Genomic DNA, 22,061 nt, shown 5'->3' on the forward strand with positions numbered 1-22,061 from the left:
TAATTTAAAACTTTCAAATTCATTCTTCTTACTACCACATCAAATGTCTATAAACTTCTTCCAAACTCTCAAAACATATGACTTGACAGTATAATGACAACTTATTAAAAACTGCATCTTTAATGCAATATTCAGATGTACAATGAATTAATTTTCTTATTCAATCTGTTTGTAAAAACATCTCAAACACTGCAAAACACAATCATGAGGTGATATTTCTCGGAAAAAAAGAACAAAATTTCCAAATATAATTTTACTTTCTAGGATGAGTTTTAAAGCTGTTTTACAATATAAGAGCTTTGTTATTTTTAAATAATCTTATGTTTCTGAAATGATCATTATGCAGCCAAAATATTTTCTATTTATGTTTTTAAATAAATATATATACAAATATATATTGGGTTGGCCAAAAAGTTCATTTGGGTTTTCCGTAACATCTTACGGAAAAACCTGAATGAATTTTTTGGCCAACCCGATATATATGGTAACCAATCAGAAAATGTCTTGATCTAAAGTGTTCTCAACTTGAGTCTTATTTACATAAATAAAATAAACTGTGATTGAATAATATGAAAGGGCTGGGCATATTTTCTCCAAATTCTGCAAAAAGAATTAAACCCCTCACTGTCTCTTTTTAATCTGTTTTTTTAAATGTGTTCCCAATTAAATATCTTACATTTCTAATTAAATATTTTTCAAATAGCTACCATTTCTCACAGGCTTCTCAACTTTTCTTCACTTGTGCCTGTGAATTATTTGGAGAAATTATATTTCCCTAGAGATTAACTCAGAAAAAAAAAGCAAAAACAGAGTCAACAATGCCACTAAATTCTTATATTTCTTTTAAATACTGCCACTTTGCTTAAGAAAATTAAGTATTTAACATCAATGCTAAGTAAAACATGTGAATTAAAACATACAGTATAGAGATTAACCAATAAACTTGTATACACTATGGGAGTTCTGAAGTCATAGGCACTTCCTATCATAGTCTTAAACCATTCTGCTACTGAATTATCAATAAGAACACTCCACTCCTTAATCTTTCCAAGTGTCTACCACAGTTTTTCACAACTCCATGCACATAAGCACATTTCCAAGCTCAGACTGGACCTTAAGCACATATAGAAACTTTCCATGATAATCCTCAGAATTTCCTGGTACCTCTGGAAGGAAAATGTGACAATCTAACAATGTCAGATTTGAACAATGCTAGTCATTATCAATACTTTCCAATTCAATTCTTCCTTTCCTCTTTTCCTTCTATCCTTTGTCCCTCCTTTCCACTAACAGTGACACAAAAGGAGTTGGAAGTCTTAGTGACTATGACAAAACTCATTTACACCCACAACTTCAAAAACACAATATGAAACTAACTGATTTTTTTTTAAGGTTCATTAAAAGCAATATCCTGAAGTTTCACAAATGAAGAGGCTTCTACCGGAAGGAGGCCTTCACCTTGAACTGGTTAAGTAAAATTTAACAGTCTCAATTTTTCAGAACAAGAAATAAGGGGTCTTCCCATTGAAGCACAAGAGAAAGAAGCGATAAGTACAGTTACAGCTAGCACACAGGCTGAAAGTAAGAGTAACCTACTATTGATACAATACTATGAGGCACAGGCAAATTCAAGCTCCTTGGGCTTTCCTATACCACCCAAAGGAAAATAAATAATCTGAAGTGAAAGAATAAACCTAAACACTCTTACTCTGTGGCTTCATGTATTTACTTAAAATATCTTTTAATTCAGAAACAAAATATTTCTTCATAAGTACAGCATGGGAAAATTACTTAGACCTTTGCCTCTCAGAAAGGTAGTATACAAAAGGGTGCAAAGGTCCACTATTTACAACGATGATTGTAATAATGATTCCAAGCAATCATACAGTCAGTCATTCCTAAAAGCTATTCATATTACTAAGACTAGCAGTATAGTTTATGGGACAATGTTTTTCCCAGTTTCTTTAAAATAAACTGGGCCAAGAGGCAGAGGACTAAATGGTGTTCTTACCCTGTCATAATTGTTCACACTTCTATGTCCTAGAAGAGAGTGTTTTTTACCACCTAAGTATGGAATTGAACAAGTATGAATTTTAAGCTGATAACTACATGTAGTTATCACCTTCACATCTAACTGGATATCAAAGCATCTATATTTTCACTGAAAACTGTCTCTATGTTCTGGTACAGCCTCAGAAGCTATTCCCTAAGGTTCTCCAGAATATCAGTATCATTTTCCATGGTGGTTTCATATATTTATGCTTAGAGTTGCAAAAACAGTATTAAGAGGAGGGTAGCCAAATTCTCATCAGGATTCCTATCCAAAGTTGGCGTGCCTCCCCTGTCATTTGCTTCTGCTGAAAATAACAAATACAGGGACACCAAATTCACTCAGGTATATACACAATGATCTAAACAGCCATGCAGTATTTCAGCTGTAAAAATAAATTATTGGCACTTAAGCAAATTATATTAAAATAATAATAATATTATTATTAAATAATAAAGGGACATCCTCTCCCTTTTAATTAGTTGTGAAATAAAGCATCCATTGCTAGATATGTTAGGGAAAGAATTTGGCTCTAAACAGCAATAGATGCAAATGTGTGATTTCAGGGAGGCTTACAGATTTCAGAAAAGACCCAGAAATCCTTGGAATAATGGCAGTGAGAATTTACAGCTTTCTTCCAGGAGTGAAGCAGAAGACACATGGTTAAGAACACGAGATCTACAATCAAGTGACGTAAGTTTTCTAAGGCTTAGTTTCCTCATCTATAAAGTAGGGATAATATGTGTGCCTATATACCTCATAGGGTTATTGTGAAGATTAAACAAAATAATGTAAGCAAAGAACTTTATATGGTGCTGGTTATACATCAAAGAGTAATAACTACTTGTACTACTACTAATACTATTAGAACCTTAGGTATTCTATACAGAGAGGTTAAAGGGCCAATTAAAAGTAAATTTAATCTAGACAAATGTGGTTTCACTTACATGTGGAATCTTAAAAAAAAAAATGAAAACAAAACAGAAACCGACTCATAGATACAGAGAACAAACCAGTGGTTGCCAAAGGGAAGGGGAGTAAGAGACTGGGCAAACTAGGTCAAGGAGATTAAAAGGCACAAACTTCCAATTATAAAATAAGTTAAGTCGTGGAGAGGTAGCATAAGGAATACAGTCAATAATACTGTAATAATTTTGTATGGTGACAGATGTTACTGACTTATCATGGTCATCATTTCATAATGTATTTAAATGTCAAGTCACTATGTTGCACACCTGAAGCTAACATAACATTGTATGTCAACTATATTTCAATTAAAAAAAAAAGTAAATTTATCTAGCCATCCTCTAGAAGAGGGGTAAGCAAACAACAGCCTGCTAGATAAATGAGTCCTTTTGTTTAGCCTGAAAGCTAAAGATGGTTTTTACATTTTCAAATGGTGGGAAAAAATTAAAAGAATAATATTTTGTGTCATGTTAAGATTACATGAAATTCAAATTTAAGTGTCAGTAAGTTTTATTGGAACATAGCCATGCTCATTCATTTACATATTTCCTATTGCTGTTTTCATATTACAATGGCAGAATTCAGCTGCAACAGAGCAAATATGGCCCACAAAGACAAATTATTTACTATCTGGACCTTTACAGAAAAAGTCTGCCAACCCTTGGTCTAGAATCTAGACTAGAGCAACTATTTAAAAACTAAATGGTTAATACATGGGTGCTTTCCTTTTGTAGTTAACTTGACAGATTTTCAGATAGTTTTTCCAAAGTAATTGTCTAAATCTGCAAGCATTAAAAATTCTGTTTAAGGCAATTGCTTCCCATACTCTTATCCTCATATCATTACATTTCCATTTACCAGAAGAAGTTACAAACAAAATCACTCTAAACATTGCTGTTTTTAAGCTCTAATACCACTACTGGCATGTAATAACAAGCAGAACGTTAAAAGATCTCCCTACCATGAATATATGTTTACCAAGACAAGTAAGAGTTAAGCACTGAAATCAATGGTAAAGTTAAATGCCAAAAGGAACAGAAAACTAAGTTGCATCCAATGTCACTGATTCTGCAAGCTAACTCATCACCTCTGGGGAAAAAGAAAAGGGTGAAATAAAGGGAGATATTTGAAAGTTACTATAAGATGCAAAGTGAAAGAAATGCAATTATATGATGAGGAAGAAACAGAAGTATGAAAAAAGAGCAGAACATTCTTAAACTACATACAAGTAGGTAAGAGAAGAATGGAAACGAGAGAGAAGACAAACAACAGAAATCATAAAAGGCAGAACAAACACAGTTGAAGATACTTATAAGACATACAAAGCAAAGGAAAATGTTTGATTACAATATCATGGGAAGGAAATCATCAGTTCAAAATCTGTCAATCATTTCTTCTTCTCCTTTCTTTCCCAAAGGTCTTGTTTGATTTTGAGAAAACATTACAGGGAAAATGTTGCAGGACTTTATTAAGTATCAGTGAAGAAACTGCTGCAGAGATAAATGATATCTGAAATGCTAAAGGAGCAAAAGAAACAGAAACTGCAGTTGGAGAACTTACACACCCTGGTAGGGGAGGTAAACCTGCAAAATGATTAGCTTACTCAGAAAATTACAAAGTAACATACAAATGAAGTAGATGATAATTCTACTGGCAGAAAGAAAGGAAGGCAAAGGAATTCATACTCTAGCTTGTGAAGGAAGACTGTAGCTTGGAGCTTGAGGAGAGTCTGAAATACCAGGAAGGGAAATTGGAAAAGGAATCAAATAGGGATGAGCAAAAATATGCACAAGTAGCATTAACGAATTTATGATTTAAAAAGTAGCCAAAATCATAAATGTATTCTATCTAGAATAATTATGCTATTTTCTATAGTAATCGAGCATTAGAGATGACAAGCAGTTGGACAGACTTAAGTACAGAAACTGTCAGAGCTGATAGAGCAAGAAGTCAACATTGTTGAGACTTACCAGTACATTCATTACCAGGGGTGAGAACGAAATTACTGACAACAAATTTCTATATGTAGAAAGGAAAATGAAGCCTGGAAGCTGCCAAATAAGGAAAATAGGCAAAAATTGATAGACTACTCTTAACTACAGTCAAAAATAAAATATGAGTATTCAAGAGGCCTGTGAATTAGAGGAATGTATTTCTGGGTCATTTCATTACAGCATTCTCGTGATTAAATGACTATGGATATACAGACAATGGTAGAATGAAAAGGGGAAGTCTAAATACATTTTCTACTCTTAAAACACAGAAAAAGAACTCTCCCAACAAATTACCATCATATAAAGACCACGATCAAGAACAAAATCCATAAAGATAAATCGGAAGTCTTACCAAGCGGAAGTCATTTCAAGATTCCAAAAAGAAATACTCAAAAGGCTTAGAAATTACAAAAAGATCTAAAATATTCTTTAAATACTATGCAAATATCCACACTGAAATTTCCATAAGAAGATGATGCTTCGGTGGGCCACACACACAAAGGTGTTACAGCATTAAATAACTGGATGATATCACAATATAGAATTTCCAGTTCAATCAGAGTTAGTTGACTCATAGTTCAAATAGAATTGGTTGTAGCATATCAACAAAGTAGTACTGGCACAGACTGACAATGATACTGTCTCAACTATATAGATCTATTCTTTAATTGAGATTTTAGTTGTGAAACTATTTTCTAGCCTGATTAATAGCTTAGGAAAGAAAACAGCTCAGGTTTCATTTGTCTCCACATAGTTTTAACTATTTATATACTCTTTGCAAAATTTAAGTACTTACTAATATCATCTTCATGATAAATGACAGAGTGAAATGGCAGAGTGCGGTCTTTAAGATATCTCTCTGCTGGCTCAACATAAAATGTGCCACCACGAGTCTGAATGAATCCTTCAAATCTTCCATCAATAACAGACCCATGGCTAAAACTTCCTTCTTCACCTATTAATGAAAGCCACAAACTTTTAAAAATTTGATTTGCACATGAATGTTAAATTCATTCTCCTTTATAAAGCCATTCTTATGTACTGAAAAAAAACTAAATACAAATTTACTGGGGAAATTAATTTTCACATGAAATATATCAACCTGAATGTGAACAACAACTAGAACTTAGTTAAAATATGTACAGTATATATATAGTAACAACAATGAAAAATGGAACATCTGTCTTGCTGACGATCAAATTCCCAGAACCTAGCACAGTGCCTGGCATGCATGCAATAGTCATTCAAAAAATGACTTCAATAAACTTAGAGGCGAGCAGATCCACTGATAAAATATATACTTTCAAAATAAAGATATTAAAGTATCTCTTGAATTTCTACTCTCATTGCCATAAGAAAAAAAGTTCCTTTCCCACCTAATATATTCTGCACGAACCTTTTAGCTTCCTTTCCACCAGTAGGTTTTATAAATACATTTTAAAAATAAGACAGTATTTAATATTTCAGAAGCAATTTGAACAAAAGTATGCCAACAATTCTTTCTAAGATATTGGGAAAAGGTTCATGATAATGTCCCATCAATTATACTTCTTTAAGGAAAGAAAATAATAAGAAAAAAGGTAGTTTTGGTTTTTAATACAGTCATAAAGAAAAGCTGAGTACCAAACATCAAATAAGAAGAGGTGGGAAGTTAGGAGGGGGCTTTAAAAGTTAAATTTGCCATTTAAAAATTTCTCATTAAAACAAAAATCAGGCTTTCTGCAATTTCTAAGTTGTAAATTAACAGTAATTAGTTGACTTTAAGTTAATCATAGACTGAAGCTGACTCCAAGACATTTGTATTTTAAATGATATGATGTTTATCTGCAAACTCATTTAGTCTTGTACACTTTTTGACTATCACCTACCAAAAAAAAAAAAAGCTGGGGTTGGGGGGGTGCTGGGAGACTACTAAGTTACTTGTCCAGCAAGATAAATGATCAAGAAAATAACAGAAAACTATAATCTAACATTAGAAATCTCGACCTATGGAAAAATACTTTCCTTTTCCATTAAAGAATTATAAGAATACAAAAAAACTTCTAATTTTTTAACTACGCTTGATCTACAAATAAGAAATTTTAAGTACAGAAATGCCTCATTTACCCATCATCATAAAAAAAAATAAGAAACCTTTCTCAAAGAATTTAATTTTTCAAGTTAGGATTTTGAGTGGAAATCTCTCTAATATGTAGACATAAAATTTAACTTTCAGTTAACTTTAATAACTCTTAATAAATAGGATCATCTTGAGTATTTATTAACGTACAGTTGTAACTCAATGATATTTTGCCCCTAATGCCGCCAGAAGACTTTTTTAAACTCTTTTACGACTTCCATCAATTGTTCTACTCTTCTTACATTACTCAGCTGACAGATGTAATTTTCTATTGGGCTAATAAGTGTGCCCCCCATCTCCCTAATACCTTTTTAAATCTGGTATAGTAAGAGAAATTCATTAGAATTGTGAACAAAAAGCAAATAGATCCAGAGGAAGGAAGGCCCTGGGAGGATTTTCCTATGAACGACTTTGTCACATTATTTTTGGCTGTTAAGATAATCTTTACAGTTTCGTTATAAAACATAGTTAAGTTACTGTTAATTCCTTGCTTGGAAGATCAGAAAATTATATAAATCATTAAAATTGTTTTAAAAACCTAACAGTTTGGAGGTAGTGAGAGAGTCAAAACTTCATACCTTTCAGAAGTCAGACGCTGCATAATTCAATACTAAACATATATGTAAAGGCTGATCCAAGAATTACTTTGTTCTTCAAAGCCCATTGCTCTTCACGATACACTCAGATCTCCCCAGGACTTATCCCATCTTTCTGAAATATTTGCCTATACTTCAAAATGCATATATTTCCTTGTGTAGAAAAAAATTAAAGAGGGTTCTTTTAAGGTTCAACTTACCATAAATATGTCCAGTGTAAATATGAGAGGTATCATAATCAAGTACCGTATTTGATGTTTCCACCCTAAATTCATCACTGAAAAGGGAAGTGTCCCTCTTCATTCGTAGGTTGAAATGTCTGCAAACAGGGTAGGAAAGGAAAAAAATGAAATTAAAAGGACCCAAATTTAAACAATTATTTTTTAAATTAAAAAAAATCTGCAAAATATGGATTGTTTCACACAATTTGTCTATTTGGGAAATAACTGGCCAAGATTTTCTTATAAAAATTCTGCTCTGAAATTCAACCTAACACTGTGATACAACTCACATACAATTAAACAGTAATCATCTAGGGATATGTTAAAAAAATAAATGCCTATAGACTGATTCTCACATGGTGAAACAAGATCATTCCAATGGCAACTAAGTTGCTTGAAGATAAAAACAAGCTTCTTGACCCAGTTACTGTTAATTCACCACTACCTGTCTCCCCTCTCTAGTAATTCCAGGGCTTTTCCATTTTCCCCTATTATTCACAACTCAGATAAGAGAACACATAGGAAAGTGCCATCTAATTAGATACTTAACATCTCTTCTCAGAAAAGCAAGTATGCATGCTCTTTCTTTCACACACAGACACACACATACAGAAAGACAGACACACACACACAGAAAACTTTACAACTCCTTTATTTTTCCCTGGGGCATCTTCTATAATTCTTTGTAGACCTTTCTCAGTTCAATTTGGAGATCCCAAACCCAAAGGACCATGATATTAGCTGAAATCATACTCATTCTAACTGTCCTCTATAAAGGAAAAGGAAAGACCAAAATACTGAAATAAAATTAAATAAAGAAATCTAGGGTTTTACAATCAAACTCAGAATCAAAATCTTAAGCCTAAATCTTAAGCCTAGTAAATCCTTACTAGCCCAGGATTCCTGTCCATTAAATGAAGATAACACATTCTATTTTCTGGAACCATTTTAAGGATTAGAGATTATAATGTATGTAAAGTCATTAACACAGTACCTGGCACAAAGGAGATGTAAAGGGTAGCAAAGTAGCTATCATTACTAAACTTTAAAAACTATATCAAGTCTCTTTTATAACTGCCATAAAGGTCTGCATATAACACAATTTCTACTCAGTGAATATGAACCAAAGTCTTTAATTAGCCAACCCCCCAATGTTAGTAGGATGTAGAATAATTTGAACTCTGACACATTGCTGGTGGAGGTAAAAAATGGTACAATCACTTTGGAAAACTGGCTGTTTCTTATAAAGGTAAACATACAAAAACCCTATGACCCACAATTCTACCCCAAGAGAAATGAAAATATAAAATATATGTCCACACAAACAATTGGACACAAATGTCCAAAGCAGTTTTATTCATAGTAGCCAAAACCTGGAAATAACCTAAATGTCTATCAGCAAGTAGAGAGAGAAAAAGGTTGTGGCTTAGTCATACAGTAGCAAACTATTCAGCAGTAAAATCATCAAACTACTAAAAATAGGTACTTTTATAAAACACAAAAGAATGCACATAGTATATATAATTCCATATATATGTAATTCTAGAATAGGCAAAATCTATCTTTAGTGACAGAAAGCAAATCAGTAGTTGCCTGGGATGGAGAGACTAAGAGCAAAAGGGAATGAAGGCATTTTTTGCTCTGATGGAAATGTTCTACACCTTGATTTGAATGGTGGTTCACAAGTGTATACATTTGTCAAAACTTAACTCAAACTATACACTTAAAATGAATATATTTTATGTAAATTATACTTCAATAAAGTTGATTTTAAAGAAAAAAATCAAATCATTTTTCAAGTGAATAGGGGTCAACAGTTGGGTATAGCCATTACCTTCATAGAGTGTCACCCTTTCTGAACACTATTTTATCTTTTTCCCTTAATTTCCTGTATTGGCAACCTTTTATTTTGCAGCTGCACTCATTTCTACTTGCCTAAAACTCTCACCAAAAAACCCCTAGGGCTTCCCAACTACTGTGACAAGGACTGTAGGCTAGGAAAGACATCCTTAGAACCTTAACATTCCAACCTACCGCAGCAAGTAATCAACAAAGCCAAACACATCTTCTAAATGTGAACTCCACAAAGTTATAAAAAGACAATCCCAAACAAACAGGAATCTTGCCTGAATTCTTGTCGTATATCCTTTTCATAAAATTCCTTTTAACCAACTAATAGACATGAAATTCTTGATCATAAATGTGAGTATAAATACACACATTATTTTTTAAAGGATCACATTTTGAAAAATCATTAATTTATCATTACATATACTTTTAATTTACTATATAAATACCACCTCTAAAAGAGCATCTTTGTTAAACAGACTAAACAGTAAAAATCCAAGGGCTTAATATGTTTGTCATTCAGGATTTATTATTCAGCAAAACTGTTTTACCTTAAAATCATTATAAGCAGCAGCATTAGTACTCTATATCTCCCTCCCCCAAAATGGTATAAGCTTCAGAAAGGACATTTAAGTTCAATATGAGAACAATCTATGCTGCAATCCCTACTCAAAAAAATAGTTTTATATCACTTTACGTGTCTATGCAGATAGCAATCCTAAAGGGATGTTGTAACAGAGAGAATTTAAGAACACTTGAAGTAGGCCCCTTCTAATCTTGATATTGATTTCATAAGAAAATCATCTCATATATACAAAACATTATTCTCACTATTGATTTAAATTGGATTGAAACCATATATAAAATCAGTTTTCAATTATGCACATACAGAGTCAAGAAGCAACACAGATAATAAAACAAAAAATCAAATTTACATCATACCCCCAAGATGCACTGCTTTATTAATATCAAAATTAATGTGCATCTGAAACATATATCAACAAAGAAGGAATGGAACAAGGGTGAGCCTGGAAGGCAGGTAAATGGTAGAAGAAGCCAGACTGAATTAAGCACTGTCACAATCCATGAAACAGATCAACTACAAATGAATAATCAGAAGCTGGATATATTATTCCATTAACTAAGACATTGGATTCCAGTTCTCCAATTTTAATTCCACTACCATCTGTTTGATAGTTCATATCTTTACACTATTTTAATATTTATATAAATTGCAAATTCTTTGCAATAGTCCTGTCAAACAACACATTATAAATAATAATAATTAGCTGATGAACACATCCTACCTTCCCAATTTCTCAACAAGCCTTGAATAAAAAATAATCTGAAAACATAACCTGATTCTATTTTATTTTATTATTATTATTATTTTTTTGGCTGCATTGGATCTTCGTTGCTGTGCGTGGGCTTTCTCTACTTGCAGTGAGTGGCGGCTACTCCTTGTTGCAGTGTGTGGGCTTCCCATTGCAGTGGCTTCTCTTATTGCAGAGCACGGGCTCTAGGCGTACGGGCTTCAGTAGTTGTGGCTCACGGGCTCAGTTGTTGTGGCTCACGGGCTCTAGAGCGCAGGCTCAGTAGTTGTGGCACACGGGCTTAGTTGCTCCGCAACATGTGAGATCTTCCCAGACCAGGGATCAAACCCATGTCCCCTGCACTGGCAGGAGGATTCTTAACCACTGTGCCACCAGGGAAGTCCCAACCTGATTCTTTAATTGCTTAAACTTTTGGCCCAAAGGTCAGAAAAACTACAGTGAACACTGCCTTATAAAAATCACTGTATTTTGGGAAAACAGTTTGGTGGTTCCTCAAAAAGTTAAACAGAGAATTACCATATGATCCAGCAATTCTACTTCTATGTATATACCCAAAGGAATGGAAATCAGGGACTCAGATACTTGTACACCAGTGTGTGTGGCAGCATTATTCATAATAGCCAAAAGATGGAAACAATCCTAATATTCATCAACATATGGATTTCAAGATGTATGTATGGGGAATTCCCTGATGGTCCAGTGGTTAGGGCTCCGCGCTTTCACGGCCAAGGGCCCAGGTTCGATCCCCCGTCAGGGAACTAAGGTCCCATAAGCCGCATGGCACAGCCAAAAAAAAAAAAAAAAAGATGTACATATGAGTGGTATATACATACAATGGATTATTCAGCCTTAAAAAGGAATGAAATTCTGATATACACTACAACACAGATGAACATTGGAAGCATTATGCTAAGTGAAAGGAGCCAGACGCAAAAGGCCACAAATTATATGACTCCAGTTATGAAGGACCTAGAATAGGCAAATTCCTAGAGATAGAAGGTAGAACAGAGGTTACCAAGGGCTGGTAGGAGGGCAGAATTGGAAGTTATTGTTTCTGTTTAGTATAATCAAAAAGCTCTAAAAATGAGTCACGGTGATAGTTAGACAACACTTTGAATGTACCCAATGCCACTGAATTGTACACTTAAAAATGATTAAAATAGTAAGTTACATGTTATTTTGCCACCATAAAAATAAATAAATTTTTAAAAATCATTGTACTGGGACTTCCCTGGTGGCGCGGTGGTTAAGACTCCACGCTCCCATTGTAGGGGGCCAGGTTTGATCCCTGGTCAGGGAACTAGATCCCATATGCATGCCACAACTAAGAGTTCACATGCCACAACTAAGGAGCCTGCATGCCGCAACTAAGGAGCCCACCTGCTGCAACTAAAGGAGCCCACGTGCTCCAATTAAGGAGCCGGTGAGCTGCAACTAAGGAGCCCGTGAGCCGCAACTAAGACCCGGCGCAACCAAATAAATAAATAAATAAACATTTTTTTAAAAAATCATTTTATTCCCAAAAGCTAGGGTAAAAAATAAAATTGTGCGGGCAGAGATACCCTTCCTAGTGGTAAAAGCCCCTAGAGAATTGGTTGAGATAGTAGTATTGCGATGATAATGAGATTATAACATTCTTCTTAAATTTATGTAGGTTTACAGTTTTCAGAGCACTTTCACACATATTACTGCATCCCGTCCTCACAGTAACATTGCAAAGGAAGCACGATGAATATTTTTATCAAAGGGTATGACTCAGGTCACAAGACTAGAATTAGGACTAGAACTCTAGTATTTGGTTGCTGCATCTTGCTTTCAATCATACCACGAATGCCTCTCAAGCATGTGCCAGAAGCAGTCAAGCTAATATATGCTGAGTGTTGTAGGAGTCTTAATGTATGTAATATTATCAGTCTTCACCAAGTCACCTTTTAAAATCTGAACAAATTTAAGTAAGATACAGAAGTGAAAATATAACCTTATTTGAATTGCACTGAAAATTCTACTTTACAACACCACCGTAAGAAGTTCCCTTTGATTATTAATCCCCTTTTCCTATGTTTCTTTCAGTAAGTTTAGTTCTCTTTTTTTTTTATTGTTATAATATAGTATACTGTCATCAAAGATAAACTTTAGATTTCCTCTGAGAAGGAAGATGCTCTGTATAAGGAACATCATCTGCACTGGGAATATTTTCCTACTGTTAGATTTAATCACATGTTGATTCTATGGATCAACAGTATTTTGTCTCTCATCTTGATTATAGTAGTTCTATTGTAATTCTTTCCTCAGTGGCATATAGTAAAGTTATAAAGAATAGAGTAAAATTATAGGAGGGCAAAATCAGCTAACAAATGACAGCAATTTGAAAAAATACACAAAACAGATTCCAAATCTCTGGCCTCAGTGCTTTGAAAATGCAGTTGTACCATGTGGTAATAATAGTTGGTTTTCCCCTCTAAGGCTTTAGAAAAGCACTCTAAATCTAAACTAAACAAACAAACAGAGGTACCAGAACCACCTCTGGTACAGAACAACAAAATAGATTATGCTAGGATATGATTCTTTAAATTTTTAGAAGATCATATACCTTCTATATTAAAGAGGTACCATTCTATATATTAGAACAGTAAGAATATAAAGCGAAAAGAAGTTGCCTTTTCCCATATGATAGCTATTTAGGCTAAAGATAATATGGCTCTGACTCTCAGAAGAAAACAGCAATAGTTAAAGGTGCATCCCTTGAACTGAAGTCATATTAGGACAAAAACCTCGACTAATCAAGTACCTTGGTAACAGGGGGAAGAAATCTGAGAGCAAAAACCTTGCTTCCAAGTATGCCTGTAATCCAGCAGTCCCAGACAGGTCTCCTGTGTCTAAATGGAACAGGTTTATGGTAGGCCTGGGTAGTGATTCTTAGCAATAACACAGTACTTAATAGCCATCCCTGACATTTCTAGGTATTCTTTTCCTTGTAACATTCACCTTCTTCTTAATAAAGATGCTTGACAGAGTCTCCATCCAAATTATTTTTGTAAGACAAGTTGCCAGTATTAATAGCAAATATTACTATGAGTCAAATATCTAGTTTACTTCCACTAGTATACTTTTTGAAACAGCAAAGTCCTTTTTCAAATTATCTTAAAGAAGCCACTATCCGCCTCCTCCAAAAAAAAAGGATAAAACAAAACAGGTTGGTAGAAGGGGAAAGGGCAGAGTCAGCCCTCCTGCGCCCCATTGGGAAGAACCTGAGGCAACCTCCACAGAAATTCTAGGGCTCTACAGTTTGAAAAACACAGTTCCAGGCTTTACTGATGGCCTTGAGGTAGATAGATTACCTCAAATAAGCAAAAATACATGTACGAGATTCCTCAAGAGTTCCCAAAGAAGATAAAAGTGAAACTAAAACTCAAGCAAAAGTAAGTAAATTTATCCTGTGTAAGGAGAAGCAGGGACTTCCCTAGTGGTACAGTGGTTAAGAATCTGCCTGCCAATACAGGGGACACAGGTTGAACCCCTGGTCCGGGAAGATACCACATGCCGTGGAGCAACTAAGCCCATGCGTCACAACTACTGAGCCCACGTGCCACAACTACTGAAGCCGGCGTGCCTAGAGCCCGTGCTCCACAACAAAGAGAAGCCACCGCAAAGAGATGCCGGCACACCACAACAAAGAGTAGCCCCCGCTCGCCGCAACTAGAGAAAGCCCGTGTGCAGCAACGAAGACCCAACAGAGCAAATAAATAAATAAATAAATAAATTTTTAAAAAATAAAAGGAGAAGCAAATCATCAGTGTGTCTTTCCCATATAAAGAAGAGCCATGGGGAAGAATCTGCCCTGATGGCACGATTACAGAACACATGACTACATGTATTATACATGATGAGAAAAGTAAATTTATCTATTGGACAGAAAAAAGTTTCTGTAAATACTTTGACTTTATGCAACTATGTAACTAAACAATTGGCAAGCAAAACTACTGTATATAAAACACTGAAACAATAAGATTTAAGAGTAGAGTGAGACTTCAATTACTCAGATATTTAATGTAAATCAAAGTATAATGTCATAAAGATCATCTAAATTTATTAATTTCACAAATCAGAGAAGGCTGATTTGACCAAGATCACACAAATAAAATCAAAGCTTAAACCTGAACCAGAGTCTTCAGTTAGCTAACCAATGATCTTTCCACCACACCAAGCTAAGTCTCCTGCTTAGGATAAAATAACGGAGCTCCAGGATGGCAAAATACAGGACATCTCCTTAGTGAAAGACAAAAACAAAAGACTGACTTAAAATGCATAAACAATGGTATTATTATATCTAAAGGAAGAATGTATCAACGGAAGGGAATCTAAAAAAAAAAAGATCAAAGAATTAAAACTGGCAGTGTACATCCAAAGAAAGTGATCAGAATCATGAACTTAACATTCCTTCACTCCATAAGTATTTATTGAGCACTTACTAGGGCAAGCACAGTGCTAAGCCTGGGGACACAGGCATGAACGACACAATTCACAGAACACATTCTAGTTTTTACATGGTTTGTGAGCAGAGAGAAAGGGAGGGTGATGGAAGGAAAGAAGGAAGGAAGTTGGTATTGTAGTGACAAGTGCTATGATGACAAACAAAGTAGGATAAAAGGACGGAGTGGTAGGAGGAAAAAAGGATGCCACTTTACAAAGAGTGGTAGGAAAGATTTCTTTGAATGGATGACATTTGAGCAGAGACTTGAATGAAGTAGAGGAGCAAGAGCCGTGTGGTTATGGAGCGGAGGTGGGGAAGGGCTTCGGGCAGAGGAACTACAAGTGCAAAGGCATGCATTGTGTGATGGAGAAAAATCATCACTGGGAGTACAGTGGTATAAAGAATGGAAGGGAAACAGGAGATAAGGTAAGAAAATAGAATCTAGCACACAGAAGAGACTCAAAATCTTTGTTGAATTAATGAAGACTTGTCTGGGCAGCCAGGAAATTACTCTCTATGTGACAAATGCTTTCTAAAACATCTCCATGAATATATTCCTTCAAACTACAATACTCCCTGCCCCCTTTTGGGCGAGTTAGGGGAAGGAAGGGGACTTGCCCTTCTGTCATACATTCTCATTATCTCAAATCTCTCCTTTTATTTATTTTTTTATTTATTTATTTATTTTTGGCTACATTGGGTTTTCACTGTTGCATGCGGGCCTTCTCTAGTTGCGGCAAGCAAGGGCTACTCTTCGTTGCGGTGCGTGGGCTTCTCATTGTGGTGGCTTCTCTTGCTGCGGAGCATGGGCTCGAGGCGCGAGGGCTTCAGTAGCTGTGGCACGTGGGCTCAGTAGTTGTGGCTCGTGGGCTCTAGAGCACAGGCTCAGTAGTTGTGGTGCACGGGCTTAGCTGCTCCACGGCATGTGGGATCTTCCCAGACCAGGGGTCGAACCTGTGTCCCCTGCATTGACAGGTGGATTCTTAACCACTGCGCCACCAGGGAAGCCCTCAAATCTCTCTTTTTAAAAAATAAAACTTACCATCTCTTCCCCTATGGTCCTCAAGGATTCCACTCCCATGCACATTTTCCTTCCCCTGTTACTTTTCCACATCCAGAGAGGCCTGAAGATCCAAACCCCTCCTCCAAGCCCCACTCCCAGGCTCCTCTCATCCAACTGTGACCACGCAAGTAGCTCTGGTCTCCTTCCCTTTGGGTAAGTAGGTTCTATACTGACTTCTTATCCTCAGCCTCCCTCTCACTTAAGATAAAGTTTCTGATGAAGCAGAGGTACTGCTGTTCTGCTACAGCAAAGTGTTTAACAGTTTTTTGATTTGCCTTGCTGATGATGTCAACTTCTAAAAGAAAAAGAACACAATGATGAGAACTTCTACTCTAGACTTAATACTGATAAGCTGTGAATAACTGGTTGATGATGAAGTGACAAGAACTTAAGGAGAAGACACCATCATCTTATCACCATGTAGTTTGTTAAAACAAGAAAAAGTGTAAGAGAGCAAAGGTTTTTGTTTTTTATTTATTTATTTATTTATTTATTTATTTATTTTTGGCTGTGTTGGGTCTTCATTTCTATGCGAGGGCTTTCTCTAGTTGTGGCAAGTGGGGGCCACTCTTTATCGCGGTGCACAGGCCTCTCACTATCGCGGCCTCTCTTGTTGCGGAGCACAGGCTGCAGACGCGCAGGCTCAGTAGTTGTGGCTCACGGGCCCAGCTGCTCCGCGGCATGTGGGATCTTCCCAGACCAGGGCTCGAACCCGTGTCCCCTGCATTAGCAGGCAGACTCTCAACCACTGTGCCACCAGGGAAGCCCCAAGAGCAAAGGTTTTAATAAAGCAGATTTTTAAACATTCACAGAAAGCATGGATAAAATCTCCTATTCAGGGACTTCAAATACATAAAAGTTGAGTGAAGTTGAGTGACCATGTCTCCAAAATGTCATCTAATATGAAGTTGGACAAAGTGACCTCTGAAGTCTCTTAAGACAAAGAATGTGAAAGGCTCACTCAGTTTGACAGGTACGAGTAAGCTACTGTTGAAAGCGAAACATTAAAAAATTGGGGGAGTCACGTATATGGTCAAAATGGTTTTATTATGGACAAATAAAATACGTTTGTATTTCATACATTTAGGAAAAATTAGCCAAGCTATACTCAGAAGATAACCAGGTCCTTATACTCAATCACCACAGAATTAGTAGAGATGGTTCCTCAAAGATATTGGCCCAATATGCTCTCGCAACCAAAATGCCCAAAGATCACTGGTTATTATCATGAATCATTAGAGATTCAAACAGGAAAAAAAAAGTTACTTCTTTACCCTTATTCATGACTAAGAAGTACCCAAATCTGAATTACTCTGTATAACTAGATCAGCAAGATCAAACAGAACTAGAGAAATTCAAAGAAGGGTAAGTAACATGTACTAGGAATACTGGTAATATTCAGCACGACAAAAGCAAAAAGCAGCAATTAACCACTCCTTTCCTGGAAACACTTTTCCCTTGGCTTCTAGGTATCATGCTCTCAGGTTTTCCACTTTTCTTACCACTCTTCAGTCTTTGCACCCCCTCCTCCACTTACAACTTAAACATTGGCATTTAGCAACATTTTCACAACTGGGCTCTCCTTCATGAACTTCACATAACATGTCCAAAACCGACTTATGATTTCTCCTCAAAATTTGTATCTGTTCCAGTATTCCCTATCTCAGTAAATGGCCCCAGTAGTCACTCAATTGCTCAAACTAGAAAAGTCATCCCTGACTCCTTCTCTTTGTAGCTCACTATATATCAACTAAGCCCAACAAATTCTACCTTCAAAATATCTCTCACATCTATTCACTCTCCTTCATCATCTCTAGTACCATCTTAATCCAGGCCACAGCTTCCCACAAGGACTAGTCTCAATGCATTTAACCTTACTCGCTTCTAAACTACTCTTCATTCGCAGCCAGACTGGACTTTTTAAACCTCATAAAGTTATTTACTATTAAAAATCTTCCATGGCTGGGACTTCCCTGGTGGTCCAGTGGCTAAGACTCCACACTCCCAATGCAGGGGACCCAGGTTCAATCCCTGGTCAGGGAACTAGATCCCACATGCCGCAACTAAAAAGAAGATCCCACAGGCCACAACTAAAGATCCCACGTGCCACAACTAAGACCTGACGCAGCCAAATAAATAAATAAATAAATAAAATCTTCCATGGCTAAGTAAAAAATTATCACCATGACTTACATAAACTCTCAAAGATCTGGCTCCTGCTTATGTCAGACTAATTCGAAACCATTCTCCCTCACATCTTAAGCACCAGCCATACTGAAATTCCTTCAATTCCATGAACATGCTACTTCGCCTCTCAGTATCTCTGCACATGCTGTTTCCTCTGTCTAGAATACATTTCCTCCCCTTCTTGCCTAACCATCTCCTTCTTGAGTCATCCTTCCAGGATCCGTTTAAACGCCATTTTCTAAGAGTGGCTTTCCCTGACCTCCAGACAAGAGAGCATCCCCAATGCTCCCACAGCAATCTTTTAAACGTTCCTTTCTTAACAATTATCACAGCAGTCATTGCTAATATAATACCTCTATTTCTCATGGATCCATAAACTCCACAACAGTAAGAACTTCTCTTGTTCAGCCTCTCTATTCCTAGTGGCTACTAAAGGTACCTGAAATACATTGGATGCTTTATATAAAAAAACAATGAAAGGGCTGAAATAAAATATGCAAGTGGACTTAGTAAATTATGGCATATTAAAACTAGAGAAACATCTCTTGTAGCTCAAATAAACATAATAAAAGGAAATGCACAATACATTTGTTCATTCAATTCCATTTAACGGAATTTGTGATTTAAGGTTTCTTTAAAAAAAAAAAAGACAATGGCTACTGCTGCTGCATAACACAACAATTTGTCATATCAAAGATTCTTGATATGCTAGACTCATGTTTATATTTGATTTGTGGGTTCTGCATTATTCTCCCAGTACAGACTATTTTGGAACCTAACTAGTACAAAGTGATTAGAATTTAAGACTTCAGAGATGCACACAAATTAACAACTCAATTTTATCCCTATGTACAAGTATCAAAAATATATCTCAATCCAAAGAAGTAGAGAAAAGCTTTAAGAAGTTAAAGAGGGCTTCCCTGGTGGCGCAGTGGTTGAGAATCTGCCTGCTAATGCAGGGGACGCGGGTTTGAGCCCTGGTCTGGGAAGATCCCACATGCCGCGGAGCGACTGGGCCCATGAGCCACAACTACTGAGCCTGCGCGTCTGGAGCCTGTGCTCCGCAACAAGAGAGGCCGCGATACTGAGAGGCCCGCGTACCGCGATGAAGAGTGGCCCCCGCTTGCCGCAACTAGAGAAAGCCCTAGCACAGAAACGAAGACCCAACATAGCAATCAATCAATCAATCAATAAAATAAATAAATCTTTAAAAAAGAAAAAAAAAAAACCTCCCTGAAACCCATCGGGGAGTTCAGGATTTAAAAAAAAAAAAAAAAGAAGAAGTTAAAGAGGTTATGATACAACCAAGTGAGGAATCTCGGTATCCAGAAGGTATTTCAAATAGGAAGTGTGTATGTAATTACGAAAGATTTTTTTAAACCTATTTATCAGTTTTAAAGTATTACGTTTCTTACTATACAAGATTTCATTGATGCTTAATAAAACAATCCAAACAAGCATAATATTATAAAACCAATAAACTAAACATATCCATTCAACACAGTTATATACAGGATTTTCAGGTACAATGAAATAGGATAAACATTTAAACAACATTTAGTTACATAAAATCCTTGCTACACTTTTAAGAAATAACACAACAACTTAGAGGGGGCTTAGTCACTTAAAGAACAGAAAAAAACAAGGTTGGCTATGAATCCGAATTCAATCTGAGTTGGGGTGCTTATTTCACAAAAGACCGAACTACAAATACAACATTTTAGTATGAAATATAACTTACAATTGAGGACTGTAATTGAGGAATGATGAATGGGCTTTCCTACCAGGCATATACCTAATTTCTGACATTTACTGTCTACGTCACCAACTCTAGAAACTCTTGACATTCAACGTGCTATCAGATATAACCCTGTTTTAGACCAACTTTTAGAGGAAACGATGAATCCAAAGAATTAAAAATTGAAAAATACTTTTACACTCTTGGGCTTCCCTGGTGGCGTACTGGTTAAGAATCCGCCTGCCAAGTCAGTGGACACAGGTTCGAGCTCTGGTCCGGGAAGATCCCACTTGCCACGGAGCAACAAAGCCCATGCGCCACAACTACTGAGCCTGCGCTCTAAAGCCGCGAGCCACAACTACTGAAGCCCGTGCGCCTAGAGCCCGTGCTCCACAACAAGAGAAGCCACTGCAATGAAAAGCCCGTGCACCACAACAAAGAGTAGCCCCCGCTCGCCGCAACTAGAGAAAGCCCGCGTGCAGCGACGAAGACCCAAGGCAGCCAAAAATAAATTAATTAAATTAATTAAATTAAAAAACAAAAGAAAAATACTTTTACACTCTTATTTCCATTCCTTTTTCAAAACAAGAGGAAGCTCAGTTTTTTAAAACTCATTCCCTCTTCTACATAAACCCTAGTTAGTGCTTAAAAACATGAAAAATAAAAATGATATTTCATGTTAAAATCTTATCCAAGCTAAGCTCAGAGCCATCATCAGCTCTCAATTTAACTTCTTCAACACAGAATTAACATGAACACAACTCAGTTGCTACTTCTTATTTCAGTAAGTAATTCAAATAGCCAGTGTAGCCTTCAGATTGTTAAAAAACATATTTGTTAGGCTTTTAATTTCTGTGTAACGAGGAATCAGGCAATCAGGCAATAATTAAGAATTGCATATCCTAGAAAGTCCACTGCTGAGACAGAGTGGTGTGAAATATACTTCAACAAAAGTATACGCTAAAGGGCACTGTACCTGCCATAAAATAGGTACAAATAAATACCATTTTCCCTTAGGAATTTTTGCTCAAACTTGCTCAAATCTTGTTGGAATAGATTTCAGTGCCAGGTCAGTATTTTTTCAAATTTTGTTTTTCCATATCCGTAACAATAGCATTTTTACACAATTCTAATTTATTCTGTTGCTCTTCTTTATGAGCTGGCATCTATCTGTGCTCCCTAGATTCTCACTTCTGCTTCTTAAAGTGTGTGGTTTGTCTATGGAGTTAAAAGCATCCTGGGTTTCTGCTACGCTACTCATGATATGGCAAAGATAAAGTCCAAGACACTTCGTGACTAACCCAGCTCCAGTCAGGACCCAAAGAGAATACTTATGCCTTTTACAGGTTACCTGGGCCACATCCTTGATACCCTCACATTTCAGAGGCAGGGAGAACTTGAGTCTCACACTGCAAAGAAAACTTCAAATCAAATTATCTGACCATTTATTTTGAACAGTTTGTAAATGTACAAT

At 36.1% G+C, this 22,061-nt stretch overlaps 1 protein-coding gene and 1 long non-coding RNA gene across 5 annotated transcripts in view; one reads left to right on the plus strand and one right to left on the minus strand.

The window, feature by feature from the left end:
* LOC309626862 overlaps positions 1–22,061 on the plus strand; it is an 844,624-nt gene that overhangs the window by 800,939 nt on the left and 21,624 nt on the right. The window lies entirely within an intron of this gene.
* Positions 1–22,061, minus strand: part of ADAM10 (ADAM metallopeptidase domain 10) — a 114,269-nt gene that overhangs the window by 61,454 nt on the left and 30,754 nt on the right. For 3 of the 4 annotated variants that reach the window (XM_082388096.1, XM_082388099.1, XM_082388097.1), the window contains exons 3-4: positions 7,926–8,044; positions 5,807–5,965 (exon numbers count right to left, since the gene is read on the minus strand). In XM_082388096.1, the coding sequence (XP_082244222.1) occupies positions 5,807–5,965; positions 7,926–8,044 (278 nt within the window). The remainder of the gene's footprint in view (positions 1–5,806; positions 5,966–7,925; positions 8,045–22,061) is intronic. The other variant, XM_082388098.1, reaches the window with a different exon arrangement.

This window comes from Balaenoptera borealis, assembly GCF_965194805.1.
Source record: "Balaenoptera borealis genome assembly, chromosome: 3".
Lineage (NCBI taxonomy): Eukaryota > Metazoa > Chordata > Mammalia > Artiodactyla > Balaenopteridae > Balaenoptera > Balaenoptera borealis.